The sequence below is a fragment of the Alligator mississippiensis genome, chromosome 2, assembly GCF_030867095.1.
Source record: "Alligator mississippiensis isolate rAllMis1 chromosome 2, rAllMis1, whole genome shotgun sequence".
Classification (NCBI taxonomy): domain Eukaryota; kingdom Metazoa; phylum Chordata; order Crocodylia; family Alligatoridae; genus Alligator; species Alligator mississippiensis.
Window position 1 is genome coordinate 183,770,239 of NC_081825.1, and position 26,274 is coordinate 183,796,512.

At 45.8% G+C, this 26,274-nt stretch overlaps 1 protein-coding gene across 6 annotated transcripts in view; it reads right to left on the reverse strand.

The window, feature by feature from the left end:
• Window positions 1-252: 252 nt before the first annotated feature.
• The window catches only part of SLC25A22 (solute carrier family 25 member 22), an 80,400-nt gene continuing 54,378 nt past the window's right edge, over window positions 253-26,274 (reverse strand). For 5 of the 6 annotated variants that reach the window (XM_019485157.2, XM_014604211.3, XM_019485155.1 and 2 more), the window contains 7 exons: window positions 26,167-26,222; window positions 19,613-19,703; window positions 7,715-7,833; window positions 5,246-5,411; window positions 3,830-3,984; window positions 3,184-3,259; window positions 253-2,339 (listed from right to left, as the gene is read on the reverse strand). In XM_019485157.2, coding sequence (XP_019340702.1) covers window positions 2,186-2,339; window positions 3,184-3,259; window positions 3,830-3,984; window positions 5,246-5,411; window positions 7,715-7,833; window positions 19,613-19,703; window positions 26,167-26,222 — 817 coding nt within the window. In that variant the 3' untranslated portion in view covers window positions 253-2,185. Of the gene's footprint in view, window positions 2,340-3,177; window positions 3,260-3,829; window positions 4,034-5,245; window positions 5,412-7,714; window positions 7,834-19,612; window positions 19,704-26,166; window positions 26,223-26,274 lie in introns of those variants that run through there. The other variant, XM_014604212.3, reaches the window with a different exon arrangement.

Genomic DNA, 26,274 nt, shown 5'->3' on the forward strand with positions numbered 1-26,274 from the left:
GACTGAAAGTTTTACTGTTTTAAGAGAAGAAATAAAAAACATTTGACATGGTAACTATAAATGCCTTCCACAAGAGAATGGAAGTTGAAAGGGAAGTTATCCATCTAGCAGTTTCCTATCATCCTACAGTTTCACAGCCCAACTCATACCTGAAATTTGCACATAAAGCCAAGAAAGGAAAAAAAAAACACCTTCAAGAAACCCTAGAACTGTCAGGCCTCCTTTATACATTGCAGAATAATCAGAAATGGGTCATCTTAAACATTTTTTTTAATCCAGCTAGAGGAATCCAGAGTGACAAGTGTCACAGCACTGAACTGATCATAGAAATCTGTCATGAAGAGAAAAATCATCTATGCACAGATTCCTTTCCATGTACAGGATAGAGTTATTAAAAACAAAAATCAATTCACAGCAGCAGAGTGACAGATAAACAAGCAAGTTTGTATAACAACCCTTTCTAAGGTAAAGGGACACAGTCAGGAAGCTAACATGTTGAAATAGAAACAGATTTGTAAGTGGAAACTGTGTTTAAATTTAATTTAAATATTCCCCAATGGTGTCTGAAACAAACAGCACTTAGAGAAGCAGAAAGTGAAGCAGATTATAAAGCAAGTGCAGTGGCCAAGGTGAGTATAAATACTGGAGCCAAGTGCAGTGCAACAAATAGAATAAATAGTAACAACAGGGAAGAACACAATGGATTTTCAGTCCTTCCATACAAAATAAGCCAACCAGGAACATAGGTAAGAAAAATTTTGGTCTGCTAATACATGATTTTACCTGAACAGTGTCCCTTTAACAGAATGAGTTGCGTGTGTCTATTCACTACCCCCAAAAGTGAACAAAAGGTCAAGATTCTGGGATCTAGGTCTCAATTCTGCAACCAGATGCATACAGGCCTTGGGCTTGGTTAGAGTCAACTTGCCTCTCAGGATCTATGTTCTCTGACCCCTCTGGGAAAACATTTAAGTAATACTAGATCTGGCCCTTGAGGCAAGGTTTACAGCAATTAGGACTAGGCCCTCGTGGGGATTTAAGTGGACTCTGGTCTCATTTTCTTTCCCACAACCCACTTTTGGTCTGGATAAGATGAGACATGAATGCTGGGCCAGATCCCTGCCAGCATGTCACGAGAGTTCCACTGACTTCAGAGCTAACAGACCTGAAAGGGGCTACAACAACCAAGGCCAGCCTTGGATCTGGTCTACCATGATCTTCAACAAAAGAGGCCTAACCCAGAGACCAACTTCTAAGCAATCCTTTGTGGCCATGGACACACACATGTAGAACATGCATGTGAGAGGCAGGCTGAAAGACACAGACAGCCAGTATGCTGGGTATAGCAACAGCTTGACACATTGGACCCAGGCTGACTTAAGGAATGTAATTGATTTCTTCTTTCCTGCATAAATAAAAAGTTGATCCCAAGTCACAAAGTCCTCCCTTCTCCCACCTGTCCCTAAGCACTGATGTGCCTGAAGACAACAACATGATCCCATGGACATACTCCTCACAGAGCATACAGGTCACAAGTAATTGTAGCATACATCTCACCCAAATGTGCCCCATGGCCCCTATTTAGGGGGAAAGTCCCTTTGATTAAAAAAAAACAACAACAACAAAAAAACAGAACAACATAATTAAACCCTTTCCCCTCTTCTGATCTCAAAAAAGTTCATTGAAGTCCAGCTCATTTTAAAGGGGTTTCAGAACAAGAAACTTTGATTCCAGCATTGATCCATCTCCTCCATCAACAATAACGGGCCTCCCTTTACATGGCATGAGGGGGCCTGGTCTCACCTAGAGGCCTCCCACACCAGGAAAGAGGCTGAGGGAACAAAGAGAGTTCTTCCTGTGTTCCTCCTCAACTTGCTGGCAATTCCGGTATGGCATGGCAGTTTCTTCACCCCTGTTCCGGGGAGAAGACCCCAATCAGCAGTCTGTGCTAACCAGTCTTTAAGAATGACAATAAAAATAATAATAGATATGCATATAACTTGGTACTGTCCTTAGGAGGAGTGGAGGGGATGCCCTGTATTGAGAGGCAGAAGGAATTTGTGTGTGGAGAAAATGTTCACCCTTGGTGTTTTCTGCTCTAACCCTTTGTGCTGTTGCTCTGACACCATCAATATGACGACGAACACAGGGATGAATGCTCACTGGAGGAGGGTGCACGCAATGGTTAGTTTCGGCGCTTCGGGAACAGGTCCAGGAGGAATTCTGCGATCCCAATGAAGTAGACGACTTGTGCAATGCCGAAGAGCGGGGCAATGACCAGCGCTCTGCAGTACGCCCCCTTTAGGAAGGCCATGGGGCCCTCCTTCTGCCAGATTTTCCTACAGAGACACAAGAGAGACTCAGCATGAGTTGACATCCCTGGGTCCCCCATGCACATGCCAGGCAGACGAATGGTGTGGCTCTCAGCATCCTTCTAGTGCTTAGCCTCACAGGAGATTTAGGAGCCTGTTACCTTCCTCTCCAACAATTAAGCTAGTCCTACAGCCTCAAGGCAGTAAGGACTCCTGCTTCTAGATCCCTCTCACTGCTCTGAGCTGGTAGGGCAATTTGCACGAACATAATAGATCCAGCATCTCCTCATCACCAGGCATGGGTTAAGGCTGTCCTCAGGTCCAAAGTCCAGTCTATCACAACAGGACCTATCATTTTTGGGAAAGAATACTGCACATGGCTTTACATTTCTTATGATTTCAAAGACTCCTCTGTGGATTCTATCAGGCTAGATAGGGTTGCGGGGAAGCTGATAGGTGCTGGCCACCACAGACCCCCCCAACACCACACACTGTCCCTGAGGGTTTTACATTGATGCTCCTCCCTGTACCACCTTCCACGCACTACCAAAGAGCAAAGTCCTTGGTGACCTTCATGGATTGTGTCTGGCACACCTTCCTTTCTGGGGCAAGAACTCTGTATGGACAGAATTGAGTTCTGGACTTTTTTTTTTAATTCCCTACTTCCTTTCAGGATACATGGGCTGGAGATGTCAGTTGAATGGGACACTAATCCCATTACCCTTATCTAAGGAGTGTACACTTTGAGATGTTGAGATAAGACACAGTTAAGAAGCAGTCCCATCATGCTGCAAACCATGGTCCTGTACTGAAAGCAGGCCACTAGATCTTGCCATTTGATCAGCTGGTAAGCACTGTGAAGAGCTTTTACCTAGCACAGTCTAGGATTCCTGAGTATGTGTCCTCATTGACTCCTCTCTGCAAGGACTGCAGTCTTGTCTTGATTACTAAGGGAAAAGAAAGAGAGGGAAGAAGTGGTTTAAGTAACTCTAGTTATATACAGTGCTCTTCCCTTCACCAGAGCTCTCATCAAATACTTTGCACACTGCTCAGCAGCTTTAGTAGAGTGACCAAGGGACTCGGATCAAGGACCAGAAATTAAACTACACTAATGAGTGTAAATAAGAGCTAGGCAACTCCAGACCTGCCAAAATTTTCAGAACTGGCTCAGATTGAGTGCCTTCTTATTTATAGATATCCTAACTTCAAACACATTAAGAGGATCAGATTCTGAGAAATTCAGCATTTTCTGAAAACTCAGCCTTTTAAAGAATCTACAAATAGGCACCTAAACATTGAGGCATCCCAAAAAAAAACCAAATCTGTCCCAGTCACACCCCCAGCCCCCTCTGGCAACACCACAGCTCTTCTGCTGCCTCAATCTACTTTACCAACTCCCTATAAAGGGAGGGGGTTCTCCCAGACAGCTTTGCTGTTTGTTAAAAAAAAAAAAAAAAAAAAAAGCAGCTCCTTGTCACTGCCCTTAAGACCAACAGCACTGATCACCCAGGACTCACCATCACAAGGGTTGACAGCCACTGCTGCTGTGCTGCCTGCTAGGCACCCAGAGAGGAAGGACACGTAGAATGGAGCCTTGATGTCTGGGCTCTTCTGGCCCAGCTTGTTCAGGTTTGCAAACAGTGGGAAGTAAACAATGGAGAATGGGACATCTCTGTGGGGAATCAGAAGAGTGAGGAGCAGAGCCACAACCTGGCACCAATCTGCCAGTTCAGAGGAGAAAGGGCAACAAACTTCGTAAGTCAAGCAAGGCTCCAGGTATCCCCCTTTTCCCAGCTATGGACATGATGTGCAAGGGGGAAGCTGAGAAGGATGTTTCATCTACAGTTTCTACATCCCATAGGTGAAGCCAGGGGCTCAGATCCTCAGCTCAGCTGAAGTCAATGGCCCTTCAGGCTGACACCGGCTGAGGATCTGGCCCAGGGTGTTCATAGTTATAGATTTTTATCCATTTTTAATTAAGTGGGTTACATTCCATCTCCCCTCCCCGTTACTTCTGTGAGGTGTTGTTATTACTAATGCTTTAGTGGAGAATCAGTCACCTGAAAACAAAGGAGCCTAGATAAGAGTCCTTACAGATACCAGCTTCCCACAGAATATACCCTGTTCAAGGTTTTAGGCCTCATCTCAAAGGCTCTCTGTGACCCGGAGCCATGATATCTAGAGACTGCCTCAAGCTCTGGGACAAAAAGACTCTGGTTGATCTTTGTGCTCCTCTGGCACAAGGAAACTGTCTTTGATTAAGACACAGCTCATCTGTGAGAAAGACAGAATATTCCCAAGAGCCACTCTGAGATGATGAAACAAACCATGAACTGAGGCTATTGCCAACCTTGCTCCCTTTAGTGCAACATAACTTTTTTTGATCTTGCTCCATTGGCTAGAGAAAGCAATGGGCGTATGACAAGAACCCACCCTATACCCTCCCATGCAAAATAAGAATCTGATGCAACACCCAACCAACCCAGATGCTGTATGCCACACATTTTTGTTGCCTTCTCTCCAGAAGGAGAACATGCACCATACAAGAGGTGTTGTTAGTTATGCTCCCCAGGGAGCTACTGGAAGGCAGCCAGTCATGGGTGCAAGGTAAGAACCCCTACACAAGAACCCATATGAATGTGCAAGGGGAAGCCACCTGGCATTCTAAACTTCCTCTCTCCATCCCATACAAAAGCACTACAGTCCCAATTCTCCTCTCGCTGACCCCATTTTTTCTGACTCCTGAATCACGATTCTCTTCCCACAGACACTAGCATCTGACAATGATTCAGAAGGCAGCACCACCTAGTAAGTAGCCCCAGGTATGACAGCAGCACTATTGGAAGGGACTGCACCCAGTATTGCTACTTTAGTCCCTTAAAATGGGGTTTACAGGTGAAGATGCCTGCTGTGCTCAGTGAGCACTGTCTTACCTTAGCAGCGTGGCCCCAAGGCCCTTGTAAAGTCCTGCAATGCCTTTGCTTCGAAGTAGCTCCCGGGTGATTTGGGTCGCTGTGGTCCGTCTCTCAACAACAGACTCTGCTGCCCCAGTGGAAGAGGATATCTGGGCCTGTGCTGCCATTAACTTCTTCTGAGCAGCTGCATGGAAATTGGAGCATTAATGACAAATGCCTACTATAGAAAACACAGTGCACAGTAATGGTGCTGCCCATGGGCAATGGACAGGGGTGCTTGTTTTAGAAAGGAAGAGACCTTTATGGTGTGAACTGGATGCTTGTGACAGGAAGAGACTGAGAGCATCAGCTGAAAGCAGCCAGGTGCCCTGCAAGCTCTCAACTCCGCTCTGCAAATATTCCTCTGTCCTCACATGCAGCACCCTTTTCCCAGTCCTGAGCTCATACCTGACTTGGCTAATGGCCCCAAGTCCCGACCTGTAGCTTCACCCTTCCTTACCGTTCCACTCCTGAGTTTCTCTGGGGTAGAGACAGTCAATCATGCAGGACTTCCTGAGTGTGGAGAAGTCACCCTTATAACTACGCCAGGAACAAGAGACTCATTTACAGTTGTGTCTTTAAACCCTATGAGGACACAGGTGTTCAGCAGGGAAGGACACCAGAATCATCCCAAAAACAGGGAAAGATCATCCCTTCTATTCCAAAATGTGTTTCCATGCACAATACTGTTATTGCAAAGGGGCGGAAGGATGATCTTCATTTTGAGTTTTAGAGTACTTTAGATCTCTAGGCATTATACTTTCTCCCATTACTCCTGTCACACCCTAGTGTAGTTCTACCATTTAGCCAGAAGGTGGAGCACTGTCAATAGCTGGGTTGTATTTTATGGACAACCCAGAGAGAACAGGTCTTTACTGATTGCAATAGTAGAAATTTGGTTTTTGAGCCTACAAACCAGGGCTTCATTTCTTCATACAGTTTAAAAACACACATACAAAGAGGATAAGGCTCACATTAAAATTAGCAAAGAAGAGGTCTTAGGCAGGGAAAGAAAAAAAAGACAGACTCTGTGACTAAAGAATCAAAGAGAGATAAAAGAACATACAAGTTTATTAGCAGAGTGGTTTCCGATGGTACTATTAACACCCTAGCTGATGGGCATGATTTAGGGTACTATAGGAACCAGACACATGTCTCTGGTTGGACTCCAGGAGAGATTTAGGCTATATATCAAGCCTTTTCTTGTCCCTGGGTTTTATGCTGGGCAATTATGTCAATTTAATTTCATTTTGTGAAGACACCAGGCCAAGCACATGGAAGACTACTGGTGCAGAGCTGACAGCTGTCAGTGTAGCTCATATGGTTTACAACATGATTTTTCCCTTGTTCCAACTCCCTTCCCTACCAATTTATTTCAGTCCTGGCTTGTGACCCCCTTTCTGTCCAAGCCCTCGATTCCCCCACAGTTCTACCTCTGACCCTACCTGCAGCGTTTCTCAATAGTTTGACTCTATCTAGGCTTCTCCTCTGTCCAAAGAATGCCCACTGTGCCAAACTGTAGATACATTTTATAGTATAGACCAATGCCAGCTACCTGCAGTGACCATATTTATTTCCATGGCTATGTGGCCTGGGCTTTTTTCCTTTTTTTTTGGTCTGTGTCTATGATGCAAGTTGATTACATAAACTCTGACCACAAGCCATTCAAGGCTGCTTAGGTTAATCATTCATTTCACTCTCATGAAGGAAAGCCTGCAATTTCCTCTCAGCCTCGTGAGCTGGAGAATTCCCCATGAGATTACAGAGGAAACGGAAAACCAGCAAGGCTTGGAGGAAGTGGGGCAACAGCATGGACAGGCCTGCATAAAGCATCATGCTCGTGCTATACCAAAACAATCTCGCCCCATCTGCCATCACTTGGGGAGCTTCATTCACTGCTCAGAACAAACTAAAAAACACATTTCTTGCCAGGAAATGAGAGTGGTTGCAGGCAGTGCAGGAACAAGACAGGGCTTTTGACAGTACAACATACCTTTCAGAAGACATTACAGTTGCAATGTGCTAGGTGGGGGTGGGGGAGAGACAACAAGGGAAACTGTCACAGGAAATGAATTAAGGGAAAGTTAATCCCTTCTATGTGCATTAGATAATGAGCTTTAATAATTTACAGGCTGAACACCGTCCTCCCTGCTGCCTCTCTCCCCTCCATGCGCAGCAGCTGTGATGCCATTCACAGGGTCACTGCGTGGTGCAAGTGCAGGCAGTGAGAAGTGCCTGCTGTCACAAAGATGAAGCTTTACCAGACCAGACAAGCAGAGAGAGGTAGGAAGACAATGAAGAAAGCTCTACCACACCTTGAGGCACCTCTGAGTACATGGGAAGTAGTATCTGTTTCCTTTTCTCCCACAGCCCTACTCTCCCTGCTCCTCTATGGATCTTCCCCACTGCCCGCCTGTTGTGCAAGGAGAGAAGAGATGTGTGAGGTACCAATTCGGCCTGCATCCTGTAGCTGGATTTTGAGCATCTCCATGGGAGTGGTGACAATCACCTGGCAGGTGCCTGCCCCGCAGCCAGCCAGCATCTCCTTCAGTAGTGTCAGCTTCTTCCTGCCAAAATAAAGCAAGAGTCAGAAGAGCCGGCCTAGAATAATCCATCACTCAACAAATCAAACAGCTGGGCTCAGAGGAACAACCACCCTCTCTGCAAGACCCTGCTCCTACCATGACAAAATTGAGACAGGTCCTTTCTTGAGGTTTTAGGCCTTAAATCTGTCCTGCCTTAAAAAATTGTAATACAAAGTCAGACAGTGAGAGTCCTCTGACTCCTACTTGCTATAAAAACTACCACAATGATGGTACAATGTTTCTGCTCCCCCTGCTGGCTCTTTAGCAATATTTCACCTCAGTGCTACTACAACTATACAGTATTTTCTTGCATACAACACACATCTTTTGTCCCCAAAATCAACCCTCCTACCTCAGTCAGAGCATGCATTTTAAGTGGAAAAGCTGATTGTCTGACTGGGACAGAAGCATCCCGCTTTGATTCCTGCCCCACACTGCAGCAGCTGTTGCATTAATATTCAGGCAGGAAAAGGAGTCTATTAACTTAAGGGCTCATTGTTCTATACTTCAGAGGTGTGAAAAATCATCTCTCTTTTTTAATGAACTTAATATATCCCACTAATTTAACTAAGATTTTTTTTTAGGGAAATTTTGCTGTCTGCTAGCTGCTCTTGGTCTCTTGTCTCCTGTTTCACAGCCCTGGAGACTAGTTTTTTGTTGTTTTTTTTTCAAAATCCACCCACAGAAACTGGTTTTCAGAAGCACCTAGGGTTTCAGCTTTTAGTTAAACAGGAAAGGGAAGATGAGTCAGCTGAAGATTAGGCTCAGTCCCTGCTCTATATACAGCCATAACTCAGGAAAAATCTTTTCTTCTTTATTTTGCCTTTCAAAAAAAAAAGGGGGGGTGTATTCTATTGGGCAGGGGGGTATTGTATGTGATAAAATATGGTAGATACACATTCAGAGACAACTGGTTTGGTAGGAAATACAGTAGTGTTTACCTGGCCACAGCTATACTTTTTTACTTAAAAGATGATAAATGTTCTATTGTATTCACCCCAAACATTTTAACAACACCTATACTGTTTTGGGCCAACAATGCTGTTCTTGCTTTATGCAGTTTAACTCTGCTCTCTACAGAACAAAAAAGGTGTGGGTGGGGAGGCCGCCATTTGTCCAATATTGCAGTGACAACATACACCAGTATAGGGGGGGTGTGTACATCTGGGACAGAGTTGGATTTGGTTTAGAGCTGAAGAGTGTCATGAGCAATGAAGCATAAACGTTCAACTTAAGCCAGATCCTGGGCTGCACATCGCAGTCCCAGTGACCCGAGTGGAGCAGTGTGCCATCCACTGGGAATCTGGCTCTGTGAATACTGCTTGTAAAGATGCGCATTTAGGAGTCTGGCTTGAGGTTCACATTGGTGTCACACACAAACACTTTTTTAATGCAGTGCCTTTAGCAGCAGCTTAGAGATCCCATGAGCTGTCACCACCTCCTGCCACAGGAAGGAATCAAGGGGCATAAGGAATATCCCGAATTCCTTCTTATGAAGGGAGACCTCTCCCAGTCCCATCAGCTTCCTCAAAGTCTCTCCGGGGAAGTCAGAGGATTGCATACAGCTACCTAATCCTGGGCGGCCTGCACATCAGCTGCTCAGATTTCTCCACCTCTCATCTGCTCTGTGGGATGATACAAAGGGAGGGGATTATGGGCATTAGGCCACAGGGAAGATAAATGACTAAATATAAATTCCTTCTCTGAGATGGAAAGAAGGATTTGTTGATGGGATTTTCCCTTCCAAATCTCACAAGTACAAGATCAAAGAAACCCTGGATTCACACAGACCCCTACGGAGAGCCTGGATCCACGTGCAGAAACCTTATCCCCTTCCGTGAGGTGCTTTATGAGAGCCAAGAGGGAAATGGGTGTTTCCTAGCATAGCTGGTTCTCAGCCTAGCAGGGGAAACACTGTGACCACCGAGGCAGTTTTCCTGGTAGCGCCCAGGGATGACCGCTATCCTGGCATGGGGCTAGTACCCGCCAAGGTAATGTATAGTTAAACCTCCCACTTAGCTGCTGGGGTGTGGAGATCTTGCCTTTATGCCCACTTTATGGAAATGGGAGACTCCTCTCTAGCTTGCTTCTGTGGCCATATAGCTAAAGGCAAGCAAAAAACTCAGGGGTATCCGAACCCTAAGCCTCCGGGCTTGGCCTGCACGTAGGATGCCCACCAAAGGGTCATCTGAAGCCCCATGTAGGGGAGGATATTTGCCAGCAGTAGGGCCACTTATGGTTCTGGACTGACTCATGGATTTGGAATGGATTTGGCTGATCTGGCTTGGAAAGGGGGTGGAGGGGGTGGAAAGCTGGTTCTCAGCCCAGACACTTGGCTTTGAAGACCTGGGATAGCTACTCAACTAGCCTCTGACAGCAGGAGAGCCCAAACAGCAGCAACCTCAGCCCTTTCAATCTCTCTGATCTTGAGCACAGATGACAGGCAGGGTTTCATGCAATTAAAAGGTCACCTTCCAATGAACCTAACATCCAGCAGCCTTAGTAAGGGGCAGGGGAAGTGGAGTTCATCCATTACTGCCTATAGGCCCCACTGGGATTAGCTCAGGCAGCTCTACTGACCTGTATGGAGTGAGGCTTATAAACGGAGGAATTTTTTTTGGGGGGGGGAGAGAGTTAGATCCTACGCTACAGTAGATGTCCAAGTACTAAGAGAAAGGGTGAATTATGGACTTATTCCTCAGCTGATTTAACAGGCACAGCTCAGACTTCAAAAGGAACAACACTTTTTTTTACAACAGCAAGGATCGATTCCTGTAAGTTAAGAGAACATTTCTAGTCCAACATATGGCGTTAAATATAAATACTTGACCATATACATGGCATTCAACCCTGTACATCAATGCTTCCGACAAACATGTTGGCGCTGTTGCCACAGAAACCATTCAATTGAATTCCCTGGTTTTTTTCTTCCTTAAACCAAATGGTAGCCTTAATGCAACATCCATCTTAATTAGGGAGTGCAGTGTGCACAATTATTCTGGTTGCTCAATAGCACATTTAAAAATGAAACAGGGAGAAAGCTGTTAAAGAAGTACTGAAATAAAGATTTAGGGAAGTGTTTTCAGAAGCTCTCAGTACAAGTCTGATTCCCGTGCCCACCAAGGGTCTTGATAAAATAGACTTCAAATGGGAGCAGGGTTAGGGTTATAGCAAGTGCTTTACAAAATCCTACCCTGCACTTGGAAATTTTCTTGAAATAGCATCCAGTAAATTTCCAGGAGTAGGTGAGCCCTCTATTAAAAAAAACAACAACAAAAAAACAAAAAACAAAAGACGACAAACCCATTTGCAAGCGATTACGTTTGTGAGATTGTTCCTCAGAAACAATGGAATGAGGAGTCTTCATGCGTCTTGCAAACACGCACCCCTCCAACCTAAAGGAAAAGCATGAGGATTTTCAATCAAATAGTCCTTCTCTTGAGAGAGAAAGGGCCTTGTTACATGGTCATTTTGGGCGACTCCGGGAGCTCTTAACCCTGGATTGTCTGGACATTAAAGTGGTTTTAACATCTTGTTATACAGCTCAAAGTTACACCACTCCAGGACAGGTTTATCGTCACTGATCCACACTACCCAGCTGCTGTTCCATTTAGGTGCAGCCACTCCTCACAGATGTGCAGCCCAGTCTGAAGTCCTTCTGTTTCCCAGGATCTCACACCCCCACTCGTAGAGCAGGGGTAGAGCTTGTCCTGGCTCACCAGCCCTGTAGCGGCAACTCACAGCTCCAGCCCCAGCTCCCGCTCATAGTCCTGCCCCTGCTCACCCGGCCTCTAGTGCCAAGTCACAGCTGTGCAGGTGGGGGACAGTCAGAAAAGGCTTCTAGACTAAGGGTGTGACTGCTCCAAACTCCAAGCCAGCACTAACACCAATTGACACTCATGCAGCTCACTGCATGTAGGGTGTAGCAAGGCCCAAAGAGCCACTTGGAACTGCAGCTTCAAAAACAGGCAACTCAACTATGGCAGTACAACCACCGCCATGATGGGAAGAGTTGTTAAGGCGCCACTTGCAGCCACTTCTCTCTGGAGATATTTAAGTAGTGAAGAAACAAAGTAATTAACCTCTTCCTAAATCCTCTCAAGCTGTAACAGCCCCTCTTAGGATGCTACAAAAAACAGTGGCTTCCTGAGCCAGGAAACAATGTAGAGCAGTGCACTTGGCATACAGTTTAGAAACAGAAAAAGCGATAGTACAGCAGTGTGTGGGGCATCACACATTGGCATAACTGACCTGGTTTCCAAGTATGAATGATGTGGGTTTTTGTGGCTTTATTCCACTCTATCCCTGCCAGCATGAGTGCAAAGCAATGTCCCACCACTGAGTTTTTGCCATGATTAAACCAGCCATCTTTAGCTCACTCAAGATTAACAGATTTTAAGGTCAGAGGGGTCCCCTGACAAATTGCTCCAGCATTAAGAATAACCTGCACTGTTAAGAGTATGTGGCTTTCCTGACTTCAGCTTGCAGCCATTGGCTCTTGCTATGCACCTTTGTTTGCTAGACTAAAGAGCCCTGCAGTATCAGGTGACTTCTTCCTATGTCGACAATTATCCACAGGAACTGTATCATCTCTTAACCTCATCCCTGAGAAGAAAGGCTGGACTCCCAGCTAAGATGTTAACAGGTCAGAATTGGAATCATGTGTGTTAGTGAGAGGCTGTAGACTGTAGATACAATCTCTGTCCAAATTACTTCCAGTTTAAATAGACAAAAGAAATAGGTGGGGGCAGGTAGGTAAATAACCCAAGGTCACACAGAACAGCTTGGAACAGAAACCTGGCCTTGTGTGTCCAACTGAGTGCCCCGTTCACTTGAACACGTGGCCTTTTCAAATGATAGGGCTATGTGCACTTTGCAGGTCAGGGTTCAGTTTGGCTGCTGAGTCATTTAAAACAGATCCCAACAGGATGAGCAGGTTCTGTTTCTGAAGAAAAAATGTACTTGGCACGACATCAGGTGGAGAAGGCCTTATGGAGTTACTTAAGCATTTATAGTCAAACCAAGGATGCTGGGGAAATCCAAAGGAACTTCAACAAATGAATCACAACCTTGTCCTTCAAATAAGATATAAAGCAGTGGCCCTAGTCCATTGTGGTTGGTACTGCTATCAGTTTGAGGGAGGAGGGAAGAGGGGAGCTCCTGACCCCCCCCAAATCAAACCCAGGTGTATGGCTGTTTCATTCATGGTGTCCTGGCCAAATACTTGCCTGTAGGATTTCGTTTTAACTTCACTGCTCCATCCACTGAATGCAGTGCACAGCACCAGAGGTGCAACTGGCCAGTACTGCACCCTGGCTGGTGGCAGCACACAGTGCAGAAGCAGCAGCCAGAGGTTTGCTGTTTGAGGGATGGGGAGGCAGGGATTGGAAATATGTCACCTCCTTTTTCTCCCACTGACATGGGTGTCAACCAGCCATTTAAACACCATCGTTCAGAGGCAAAAACAAAGAGGCAACAGCTTCCTCTGCAGCAGCAGACCTCTAGCTGCTGTTCCTACACCAGGAAGTGTTGCTGCTGCTCTGCCCTCCTTGGTGCCAGGGTGCTGCAGGATACGCGAGATGGGGAAGAGGAGAGCAAGACACTCCCCCAACTCCATTCGGGTGCCCCTTACCTCCTAAGCAGCACCTGGGGTTTGTGGCTCCACTTGCCCACCCACCCTTATGCTCCTGAAGGAGGAGGTGCTGAACAGAATACTTTGTTGGGTAGATGTGTATGCAGTTTAAACAACAGAAGTGTTTTACCCCAGGGGTATATATTTCAGTAGTAAAGAGAGAGAGATGGGTAGAGAAGTGTGATGAGGGCGATCTGGGGAACAGAGAACCTATCCTGTGGGAAGAAACAGAACAGCCCAGCAAAAAAAGAAGGCTGAGAGGGGACATGACTGCTCTCTGGAGCTCTCTCAAGGTAAAGAAGAACTACTCAAGCTAAAGGACATTGCTGAAACAAGGACAAGATGGGGATGAAGTCACTCTGAATAACTTTAGGCTGGAAATTAGGTTTCTAACTACCAAAGCAGGCATGCTTATTTGCCCACACTGCTCCTATTGGGAAGGTGGTCCAGAACTGAACTAGTGTTAAGATGCGGTTTGTTTTATGAATGGGATTTTATGACCTGGTTGCCTGCATGAGCAGGGGTGAAGGCTTGATCACCACGAAGGCCCATTCTAATGCTACAAGGAAAAGGACTAGGATCAGGCACTAGCAAAAGTGGCCATGGACACCTCACGCAGCAGCACATACCGGCAAATAGAGCGCCTTGCATTTCTGTTCGCCAAGCAAAGTGATCCGATTTGCACAAAGCCAGAAAGGGCGGGTGGGGGAAGGAAAACTACCATATCCATTCCTCAAAAAATTTGCTCATGTTAGCAAAGAAGCCAGTAATGCAATAGCACTGGGCTGGCTATGAACCAAAATTGCTGAACCAGCACTTTTCAGTTGCGCTTTGGAACAGCAAACAAAGTGAAGGTCAAGATAAAAGGGGTGGGGGGGAGGGAAAGAGAGAGAAATCAAAGGGCAGGGAAGGAAAGTTAATAATAACGGGCCTTGGCTAGGCCCCTTGGAGACATTTTATAATGAAGAGATACCATTAATAATAAACCTCAGGAGAATTTTTAGCCCACCAAGGCTAAAATACCCCGGCAAGAGATACCCTGATATAGCAGGCACAAAACACCGCAACGATCAGTGTTCTAAGCCAGGGGTTGTCAACTGGGGACACACATACCCCCAGGGGTACTTGGGAAGTACCCTAGGGTGTATGCACGGGCAGGTGAGGATGGAGCGTTGCCACCCACCACCCCGTTGAGGGTGAGGGGGAGCGGGGGCAGCGGCATCCTTCTGTGGGCTGCACAAGCGCTGCCTGGCTGGCCAGACGCAAGGGGGGGGAGGGAAGATTGCACACAGCCACCGCTACTGCCACCACCCACCACTAGGCCATTATAGAGGACAGTATAGTTGCCCCCTATTAATATGAAACTGGACGCCTTTATTTTTCTCTTGAGGAGAGAAAAAATAGAGGACATAAAAGGCATCAGGTTTTGTATCAATAGAGGACAGAGCAGCAGAAAACCAGAATATCCTCTATGATGGCCACCCTACCCACCACCCTGCACTGCTGCTGCTCTACATCCAGCAGTGCACCCCCCCAGCTGGGGGTACACTTATTTAAAAAGGTTGAAAACCCCTGTTCTAAGCTTTGGAAATGGAAAGGAAACTTTGTGAGGCAGTTTATAGTTGCTCTCAAAAGGAAAAGCTTTGTCGAGGGTGTGGCAAGGTCACGATTTTCAGAAGCGACTGGTTATTCTGAGAGTCTAGTACTAAATACCTTAAAACAGACCAATATTCATAAGGGATCCAGCACCCAGGACCTTGTACTTTGTGGGGCTTGACTGGGGGGTGGGGGGGAAGGGGAAAAGCATGCCCCTATAAGAGGGGATTTCTTGTTGGACAAAAACTAAATAATGCGTGTTAAGTGCAGGACAGGGGCCTGTTGCCTTTAAGAATTCTTAAGGACATGCTGACACGCATCCCTCAATCTTGGCCCTAGCGACTTGGCTTTTCTTCCATTTACATTGTACTTAGCTCTGGAAGACAAAACAGCTACTATCTTATCAGCTATTTATTCACTCAGGGCCTCGCAGGGGGAGTGGGGGAGCAATGTTCACCACAGAGGTGTTTAACCTTAGGGCAGCTCAGGAAAGCCTCCTCTGCATTTTCCATAGACCAAAGTCAGAAAATCCCCATTCGCTTCTTTCCACCCTGCCTTCTTTGGAAGCAAAGTATCATTAGTACAAGCAGCTTCAAACAGGCACAGATGTACGAAGAGCTGCACAATGAGGGCTCCTATGTGATCTTCTGCTTTTAGTCCTCGATACCCTGGAGAACAACCCAGAAGAGACACCAGAAGATGCTGGGTCTAATGATGGGATTAGACACAATCCAGACAGACTCAGCATTCCCTCCGGAGCCCCCAAGACACACAGAAGAAGCAGGGGCAACTGAAATGCCCAAGACATCATAGCATCATCCCAGTTGGTTTTCTTTGCCAAAATAATTTATAAGCTTGTGACAGGAAGACTGAATTGCCCAGGGCTTGACATGGTGCTTAAGGCAAGTTGGGGGCAAAGGACGCTTTTTTTCTCAAAACAGCATACAAAGTAAAACAAGATTCCAACAATACATGAACCACCAGCAATAGCCAATCCCAAGTTATAAGAGCCCTATTTTAAAGCCCCACCCTCAAGCTCCAAGTATTCTCTCAGTCCCACCTTTAGGGACAGTCTGCTTCTTTGAAGCCACCAAAACTTCACTTGCCATTTCAGGCAGGTTCACTGTAATGCAGGACTGTCCAGGGGGAAAATAATTAAATAAAAATACCCATGTGCGGAGTGGATTGTTGTGCAACTCAAGGCCGGTTTATTTTGGGTCACCTCATGTCCGTCACGATGCACCTCATGTACATGCTCCCATATACCCCCTCATATTTGTATGTGTGCACATGTTATTGGACAAGCAACCCTGGCCCATTCAAAATTTGAGCAGACTTCCAGTGAGGCAACCCCTGGCAGGTCAGCTTTCCCATTCAAAGAGTCACAGGAAAGCATTCTGACTGCAGACTCTGCAAACGTGGTGGCTCCAAAGAGGGCTACAATCACATCGCAGGGGCGGAATATTCACCAGAATGGATGCACATTCACAGATACACGGCACTCCTAAAATACACCCTAGCTAACTTTAGTCATGCCAGGACGACTTGCGCTGCTAATGCAGAGGCCTCTGTGCCTGCATCATGCACAAGCAGCCCCCAGAGCTGTCCCTGGATTAGAGCAAACCTGAACAGTTTGAGTGAAGCTTTACCATCATCTATATCCATATCCTTGCCATCATAACTGCAGGCAGGAATGGAAGCACATTCCCAGGCCAAGCAGTTTGAACCCATGCTTGCCCATGGTGATATGTTGGAATCTAGGTTTTCTGCTATCTGGGAGTTTGCACAAGGTGTTGGAGACTGGAGAGTCAGTGGCACATGCTCAACTGCATATACAAGAGGGTGGAGGAAAGACTGCAGTACCTTGTTTTCCGATTCAGTAGAGAAGATTGGTCTCTAGCCTTGCCTGCCTTGCCATGGTTTACCAGGGAAATGAGGGGAAGGGGAGGAGAATTTCTCCCCTCCAGAAACCAAATGGATAGATCAGCCTTGATAGAGAAAATCAAGGACAGCAAGCAGTTGGAGTAGACAGTTCTAGTGCATGTTGGATGAGCATGGAATAGCAGAGGGAAGATGCTCCGCTTATCAATGGGAGTGTCTTATAATGAAATGGCCTGCTGGTCTCACATTTTAGCTAGCCACATGTGCATCAGCTTGGAAAAGACTCAACAAATTGTGTGAAAGGCAGCTGCACATGAAGAAAGCTACAGAGGCAACCCCTTTAATAGGACAGTCTCTCTATCGCATGGCAGTCACAAGAGTTGAGGGAAAGGGATTTGAAACAATGGCTCTGCAGTAGTTTCAGACCACATCTGGCCTATAAAGTTTTGTGGGAAAAGCTCAGTCAGGAAGGAGTGTGAAGAAACAACATGGCCAAGCCAATATAGCGGTGGTGGCAAAACTCCTGGTGTAGATGTGGTTCTGCCAACAGAAGAGAAGTGGTGATGCTATTCCAGCAGTGAAGCCCCTCCTATTGGCATATCCCATGTCTCCATTGGGGCTATACCATTTCAATGGCTGTTTGCTAGTGTTATAGCCATGATGGCCCACAGGAACATAGATCTTGCTTTGTGTGCTGCCCTTACCAGCACAGCTGCACAATTCTTGTCCCACTCCCAGAAACGGCAGGTTCTAAATGAAGGCTGCCCTCTGGCTATTCTCACCAGCAAAGCCTGCCAGATCACTCCAGTCTCTTTTTATATCCCAAAAGTTGCCCAATTACTCCCGAGGGCCCAGCAGTGTGCAAGTGCAAAGCAATTAGTGTCCAAGACCACAGAAGATTCAGTCTCATCACCCAGACCAGATCCCAGCCAACATACCCAGAGCTGGCTGAGACAGTTTGTGCTGAGATACAGAACTCCAACTGCAGAGCTGCAGCTTCCCAAGATAGCAGTGGGCAGCCCCTGCCGGAGTAGCCATTCAGGAGCAACAGAAGACAGAGATACCTACTAGTTTTGACCACAGCCAAGCCCACCCACACTCTCCATTGTAAATCAAACACATCACTACTGCTCACTTCCTTCCTAGCAGAGGACCCAAGGGCATAGAAAGGCATCTCCTCAAAACCAATGGGCCAAGACCTATTGCACTGATGCATCCAATTCCATGTGGAAGCTGTGCTGGCCTTCCGCACCCAGCCCAGATACTCCCAGAATCTGCCTTGCCAAGACTGGCTGGACAAGTACCTCCCCTGTGCAACTGGTTGAAAAAGTCCTACAAAGTACAAGACAACAGGACAGCCCAGCTGTTCTCGCCTCCCTTTAACATCTTCCCTCCCTCCACAAACTGTTAAGCCTTCACTAATTTTGAGCCTCTGTTCTTCAGCAATAACCAGATGTTGACATCAAGTCAGTGGACTACAACAGAACCAACACTCCAGGATGAAGCCTAAGTAACTTGGAACAAACAAGGATTGAAGAACATGTCCTCCACTCGTCTAAGCTAGCCTAGTTCCTATGAAATCCCATGAGGTGCCCCCAGTTATGTTAGCTGAGGCTCTGGCCCCAAGTACCATGAAGCACCGATAGGTCAAGCAACTGGTTAAAGGATATGCAACTTTTCAGCTTTAGCTCCCTTGTGCAAATCCAACTGAGGATGTTAATGGCCAAGAGCTACATGTTATGCATCAGCCATCTACTGGCTTTTGCCAAACAAATATCCAAACATCTAGCCCCCTTATTGACAGTCACCAGAGGGGATGAGGCCTAAACAGTCTGTGGAAACTGAACAATGCTGTGAGCTGGAGAGGAAACACCTTGGCAAAATAAGCAATAGGTTTATAGGACAAGCAGCTGTAGATATAGGGCTTCACATTCAGGGCTATCTATGCAGCCACTTTCACTGGCATTGAAGTCACATGAGCAAAAAAGAACCTTTCAATAATGTCCCTATTGTTGACTTATGGACTTTCAATACTGGTCACCTCTGAGAGGAACCAGAAAGTGCCAGTTACTGATATGTCCACACACATTCCTGCCCCCAAATACTACCACCACCATGCCACAGCTGCCAAGTATTTCCAAAGAAATAAAAAGCTAGGACGTTGCAAAACCAGATGCTGTTGCTATACTTGGGACCTGGAAACATCCTGGCTTCAGCTCCTCAGCTGCTCAGAGCATAGTCAGCACAAAACTGGGAGGGAGTAGAAGAGTGTCCAATTGGGGGTTGAGAACGAGGAACCTCCCAGCAGTTGTTTGACCAGTAGCCGATGAAGTGCATCTGTGCAGATACTTTCTGCAGAATTCTAGCTACATTCACTTTGGCTGGGCTTTAGACCTATTTCTGGAAGCTTGGGGAAAAAAAAGCCCTCCAGGGGAGGTGCTTTTCACTTTCAGTTCCAGGCATGGGGCCTTTGGCTTGAATGCAAATTACTGACTGGGCCAACTCAAAGGTGAACTGCAGTCAGGACATCAGATCATATGACAACACCTCACCCAGTTATGCATAGCAGGCTGCTTCCCTCCCCAGCCCGCCCCAAAAAGTTCACGTCTCTCAGCACAAGCACTGCTCCAGCAGTAAAAGCTGCACACTCACCCATCTTTGGAGAGATGGTGTCGGAAGAAGTCATTGGCCGCTAGCTTGATGGCCTTTTCTGGCGTCACTAGAGTCAGGTTCACCGCAGCCCCTGGGGAAGGAACAAGAGGAAAGGTGCACTGGAGCAGCCAGAAAAAGGACTTGATCACTGGATGGATTATGGAGTGCAGTGACTTCTGCAGTAGTGGGGTTTGCAACTTAAATCTAACCAGGAACAAAAAGGGGAGGTGGCAGGGGAAGGGTAGGGGACAGAATGTTTTTCCAAAGTACACAAAAAACACTGACAGTCAATGGGTCTTTGTCCAAATCCCTTGGGCATGTGAAGATCTCACCAAAAGTCTCTTGGCTCCTTTTTCAACAAGCTCTTGAAGTTCCTGCTACGTTAGCAGAACCCACCTTGTATGTGTCTGTGCACACCCCCACAGCCTGATCCAAGAAAACTGAAACAAGCATTCTCAATGATTTCAGGGGACTTTTGATCAAGGTTCAAGGCAGGACAAGTTCCATTAGTTATAGCCCCATCCTGCCTTTGGAGACAGCTTCTTCCAAGTTTGGAGAAATCAAGATCTCCCCAGATGAAGACTGGCATACAGGCAGTCCTCGAACTTACGACACAATTGGTTCCTGAAAACCAGGTCTTAATGTTGAAACGTTGCAACTCAGAACCAATTTTCTCATACAAAACAATGTTATAAATGGGGGATTGGTTCCTGAACCAAGGCCCGATACCCTATTTTCACCAAAAAATACCCCAGAATTTTGTACCTGATCAATTATAGATGAGTAATATAGCTACATTAATGTATTTCTACTGTAAATAGCAATCATACTGATTTGGAAGAACTTCTTTGAGGTGACTCTTGGCTGGAGTCTTCTCAGGAATCTTGGCTGCAGGTTTTTCTGTAGCATCGTCTGCTTTCTTAAAAAAAAAAGTGTCCAAGGAAGTCTGGACAGATGTTCTCCAGGGAGATGGGCAACACAGCAAACTTGTTTGCTGGCGTGGCTTGGCATCAGATCAAGTGTTGTAAAGTCAAAACTGATGTCATAAAGTTGAACCAGGGTGTCAATTTATAAACGGTGTAAGTGCAAAACTTTTTAACATGAAATGTTGTAAGTCAAGGACTGCCTGTACTTAACTTGTTTTTACTCAAGTAATCTAGGGAGGTCAGGGGCTGTGGAAGGCTTGGGGACCAATTGAAAATCCACTGAAGTCAACAGGAGTGCCTCTACCAGGCTCTGAATCGAACCCTTAGGACAGAAAACTTCATTTCTCATTTCACTGTTGGGTGTCACCCTTACAACAGCCTCACAATGGCCTGGATCTAAAGGGTATACACATGGCAAGCACCCAGTCTGTAATAAATCACATAAAAGCACCAGAGGCCAGGCCTAGTCCCAGCCCACAGCAGAGGGCTGCATCTCTCTGCTCTGGTATGTCAACAGCACTTCACACTCCCACTACGTTTAAGTATTCTATTGTCGCCTGCAACAAATGGCAAATCCCTACATTGTTGCTGCCACAATGAACAGCCTGCACAGCTCTGTTTTCAGTCTGACAGCTATGAAGACCAGTATTAGTCAAACATAAGGGCATCCTAGCAGGTTTTAAGTCACCCTGGGTGTGGGTGGGGCAAAACAAAAGGAGTGGTGCAGCTTCCTGCTTTGAGCAAATGTTTGCAATGTGTGGTTTGTGATTTCAGCCTCTTAGCACATTTTAGCTTGGAGGGAGCCCTCTAATAGGTGGTCTTGCCCATTCCCATCCTGCACTGGGAGCAGCTTTGATTCTCAAGCCAAAATTATAAAATTATACAATTATTACTCATAATTATTAAAATTATAACCCCTCCCAACATAAATCTAAAGCTTCTAAAAATGTCTGCTAAATGACTAGCCCAAAACTAGATGGATCTGACATCAGAGCTGAGGCCAGAACACTGAGCACAGGACACAAAGCTGGGAACTTCATGTAACATCCTCTCCCTCCACCGTGTGGAAATTCATTGTGAGGAAAGAGCCTTTAATGATCCCATCTGGTTAATTTAATAAGCCTTGCTTACTTCCAGCTGCCCTGAGTCTAAATTCACTACAGAAATCTTATGACACCTGCCTGGTAAGAAATGGGCAGGCCAATCTCTCTGCTACGTATTTGTAGTGATATGGCAGTCATTTAACTCACTGGATCTTGGTGGTGATTAGACCTGTAAGCACCTTGGATCTTGTATTCCCTTTAACTATATCTAGTGGCAATTTGTCTTCTCCTAAAGCCCTTGGACTTTTCAGGGCTCTAACTCTACCAGGCCTCAACTTGGTTCAGTGTAAAATCCTTCCCCAAACTATTATGCTCATACCTTTAGAGGAAGACAGTGATCCTCAGAGTTGAGCCTACAAGTCATCACCACACATTTTCCCTGCTGGAGGAAGTATACATCCTCCTGCATTCCCTTCACCCTTCTTTCCCTCCAAGAGCCACTAACTACACATCCATACAGCAAATTCATATTGGCCCGATTTTCAGCCACGTGCACCAAAATTAAATGCCTATTAGAGTGTCCTGGTATAAGCTCAAATTATTGACCAAGCTGCCAAGGGCCAGAAAATACAATGGACTTTCCAGAGGAGAAATTATTTTTTTATGATTTATTTTATTGGACCAACTGTGTTGTTGAGAGCACTACTGAACAAGCTTTTGATCAACAAGTGACCCGAGGAAGGGCATTTGTTGCCCAAAAGCTTTGTCCAACAACACTCCCAATTATATAGCTAGTCCAATCAAAAGATATCACAAAAAAATCTCTGCCTCTTGGACATTTCCTGGACCATCACGGCTACAGCACTCCAACCCAAATACACCTTTCCACACACAAGGGGAAAAAAAACCATCTCCCAGCTTTATATTTGTGCACAGGCTTCCAGGAGAAAAGGAGGCAGAAATCTAATGACAAGAGAGTTAATGGGATGGGTTTTCATATGAAATACAGAAGCTCTCAAACTAATGAAGAAGCTTTGGGATTAATGTTGCCTCAACTGCAACCGGACAGAAAGGATGGAGAAAAAAATGCAACTATATACAATTTTTAAAAAGAGCCTGAGTTCTCTCTTAAATCTTTGCTATTTTCAGCAAAGCTGCTTAACAGAGAATGGATAATCCTTGTCCTCAATAACCCATAACAGACCTAAGTCCCCAGAGGAGGAGGAACAGAGTATATTATGAAGACAGTTTGGCAGTTGATAATGCACTCTCAAATTTGGCCAAACTCTCCCACTCTCTATACACCCAAAAAATGTTATCATGCATCCCCTATCACAGGTGGCTTAAGGCTTGTTCTTCTCTACCCCAAGTTCACGTTTAGAAGGCCTCCACAGAGAGCAGACAATGCTACATGGATGTTAAGTGACAGCAGAGAACTGGAAGGCAGGATAAATTAAATACCATGACAAAAGTTTCAAGAGGTGGAAGTGTTACTAAGAATCTCAAATTTCCAGGCTTTGAAACAACAAAAGCAATGGCCTTATCCTTTTTGTAGTCCTGATGAATCTTCTATATGGGAATTTTACTTACAAACCTCAGAGGCTTTGTTATAAAAAAAGGTATATTTTATATTGAAACCCCATATCCTAGTAGCACCTTGCAAACTGGTACATGGACCAAGGTGTTTTCTTTTTGATCACTGGTGTGGTCCATGTGGTCTAAAAGAGCACAACAAGATCCCCCACCCTGTTGAATTAGTTCTATCAGGTTATAAGTAGACTGGTAGTTTTTAGCACTGGGAAAGAAAAAAGAGACAGTGCCACTAAAAAGACAAATCAGAAAAGACATGGAAAACAGGAAAGCAGGAGGACTATTAAAACAATGGGACTGTTCACTACCTAAGCTTTTGTAGCTAGAAATTCACATTATGTATCACTGACTAGGTAGGACTCTCAGTGGGCCAAACCTTCACATGATCATAATGTTACACCCAGGGTGACTTCGGGGATTCTGTGCACCTGGATTTTAGAACAAAAAGAGGTGTGGAGGGAAGGATTTTGCAAGAGATGAGTGAACCCAGTCCAGTCCTAGCACGTACTTGGGCACAAATATTAGGCAGAAGTGCCATTGCCTTGGATTCAGATGTTTTTTGTTTAATCACAGTGAGTTTTGAGGTTTTGGCTAACTGGAGGAGTGTGGCACCTGCAGGCTTTCTGGCAAGGGGGTGAGAAAAAAAATCCAATTCAAACCAATGTGGCAAGACAGAACCAATATGTGCTGAGCAACTAGAAGTGTGGAGGTGGGGGTAGCAGAGAAACAGAGAGGGGTGCTGCTTACCACCCACATACACCTCTCTCAAGGCGACCTGGGAAAGAAGAAAGCAGAATAAATAGAAAAATAAATGCCAAAATTATTAATGGGAGAGATTAAGACCTGAAACACTCTGGCTGGTCCAAGCTGCCAGGAATAGCTTTAGCAGGTATTGTGTGAGCCAAGGGAGAGCATGGAGGGTATTATTAGCAGAGGCCACAGGAGGCTGCCCGGTTTGCTGGAGCACTATTGTAATGCTTTGCTATAAAGACAGTTTGGCAAAGGGACAGCATCCTGCTCTACATCCAGAGAGCAGGGTGGGATGTGCTCATTCACCGTGTTTGTTCCTCAGCACTGAAGAGCTCATCCGAGTGCCTGTTCTGTGAATACTAGCATCGAGTCCCCCACCCTCCGGACAGACGAAAGTAGAACTGTGTACTACTTCATTACAACTAGGGACAGTTAGAGAAACCAAGATCAATGGACTCTGGATAAGGCCAGAAGTACCAGGATTGCCTTGTAACAGGTCAGACAGTTACTCGGGTCCATCACCACATCCCGTTGTCTTGCAAAGTACCACAAGGTGACATGGAAACCCTTCCTTATTGAAGTTCAGTCTGATGCCCTATTATCCCCCACCTGCAGCTGGTAAACAGAGGCAGTTGGACAAGTGACTTGTCCAAGGTCATTCAGGAAGATACAGCAACCACAGTGCAACCCACACACTGGTATTGTGGCATTTCTTCTCTGTGCATCGACTTGGCTGGGTTGAAGGATTCTTTAGGTCTGGAAACAAAGCTGCCTGTTAGAAGGACTGCTTAGCCCCAAACTCCTGTTTTTCTCTCCTGTTTTCCAGAACAGCAGCAAACTTCTTTTAAAGCAGAATCAGATGCAATGAGCTGGATAATGTGTGGACTGGCTCCTCCTGGGCTGGGTTGTCTCAGCCAGATGGCAGTGTGCATCTGGAGGCACGTAGCAGTGTGTGGGTGTGAGTGGGTGGATTTGCTTGGCACAGCTTACCCTTGTTGGAAGCTTCTGCAGGGAGTGGAGAGCAGCCTGAAGTTGAATTTACCCCGGAGTAGAGGCCAAGCTGATTCCCCCCACTAAACCAGCCACATCCTCAGTCCCAGAGCCCCCAGCAGAGTGCAAGACTGCAGCCACTTTGTAACACTGCTACCTCCTCACTTCCACCCAGTGAGCTTTCTACCAACCAGTGCCAACAGCAGCTAAATCTGCACTTGACCTGGGGTTTAAATCTAGGCCAGTTCATTTCTTTGTGGTATTATTGTTTATGATGGCTTTCTGCAAGGGCTCTTTTTTTCCCTTAATTTTTTCTAGGAAATGCAGCTTCAGTGCTTCTGCCTTGGTGAGATCTGAAATCGCTCGTTTGTTGCGATTTCCCCAAGGACAAAACCACCACAAAAACCCAACCCATGGAGAAGTGAGCATCACCAATGTCAGAATGTTTCATTAGGATCAGATCTGCCACGGTTCTTCCAGGTTATTTGCTTCCCTGTCTAGGGACTGCTCTCTGCTCTGAAAAACAACCAATGCAACCAGCCAATCCATAGCAAGAATCAGCCCCGCCTCCTGCTCCTCCCATCGGGACCTGGACCCGAGACTGGCTGTTTTCAGCAGCCAATCTATTATCCTCATTACATCAAGCCATAGTATCCATGTATCCTTGGTAACCTAACAAAGCCCTGGCAAGATAGAGCACCCCTACAAGCAGCCAGGCTCAATGATATCTATATTCCCACTTAAACCTGGAGCAAGGATTCATTTAATCAAGCAATTAGAGTGCTCCTTTTTTATCTGTATCAGTGAACAAATACTACAATCAATGCTATATAAACACCTCAGAGAGAAAGATTTGCACACACTTGCAGTTATACACACAGCCACCAATGAACTCGATTCCAAGTCTAAATTAAACCAGTCAATCCCTATTAAAGGCAGAGACATTATTCCAGATTTTCTACCACTGGAAGATGAAAATTTGACCCTCTCACATGCATACACATATCCCTAATTACCTGTAGCTTTCAGGAAGGTCATGGGGCGTCTCTATCTCTATCAAAAAGTAAGATGGTAGCCTGTGTCCACTAAGTTACTGTATGGATGAGTAGCCTGTGGAATTGGGTGCCACCAGAAATACTAGGTCCAAGACATAAATGGGACAGAGGGAAAGGTGGTGGGAGGGAGGAGTGGATGGAAGATTGGGGGTCTGAAAGCCAAGCTAGGAGACAGTCAGAAGCCATGCTCCAACTCTTACCTCTATACATGCCGAAGTAACCTTCTGACCGGATTGTCTTAATGAGACAGTCAGACCTGCAACAAAGAGATATAGATAATCTCCAAGAGCTCAAAAAGTGGTGGTGCT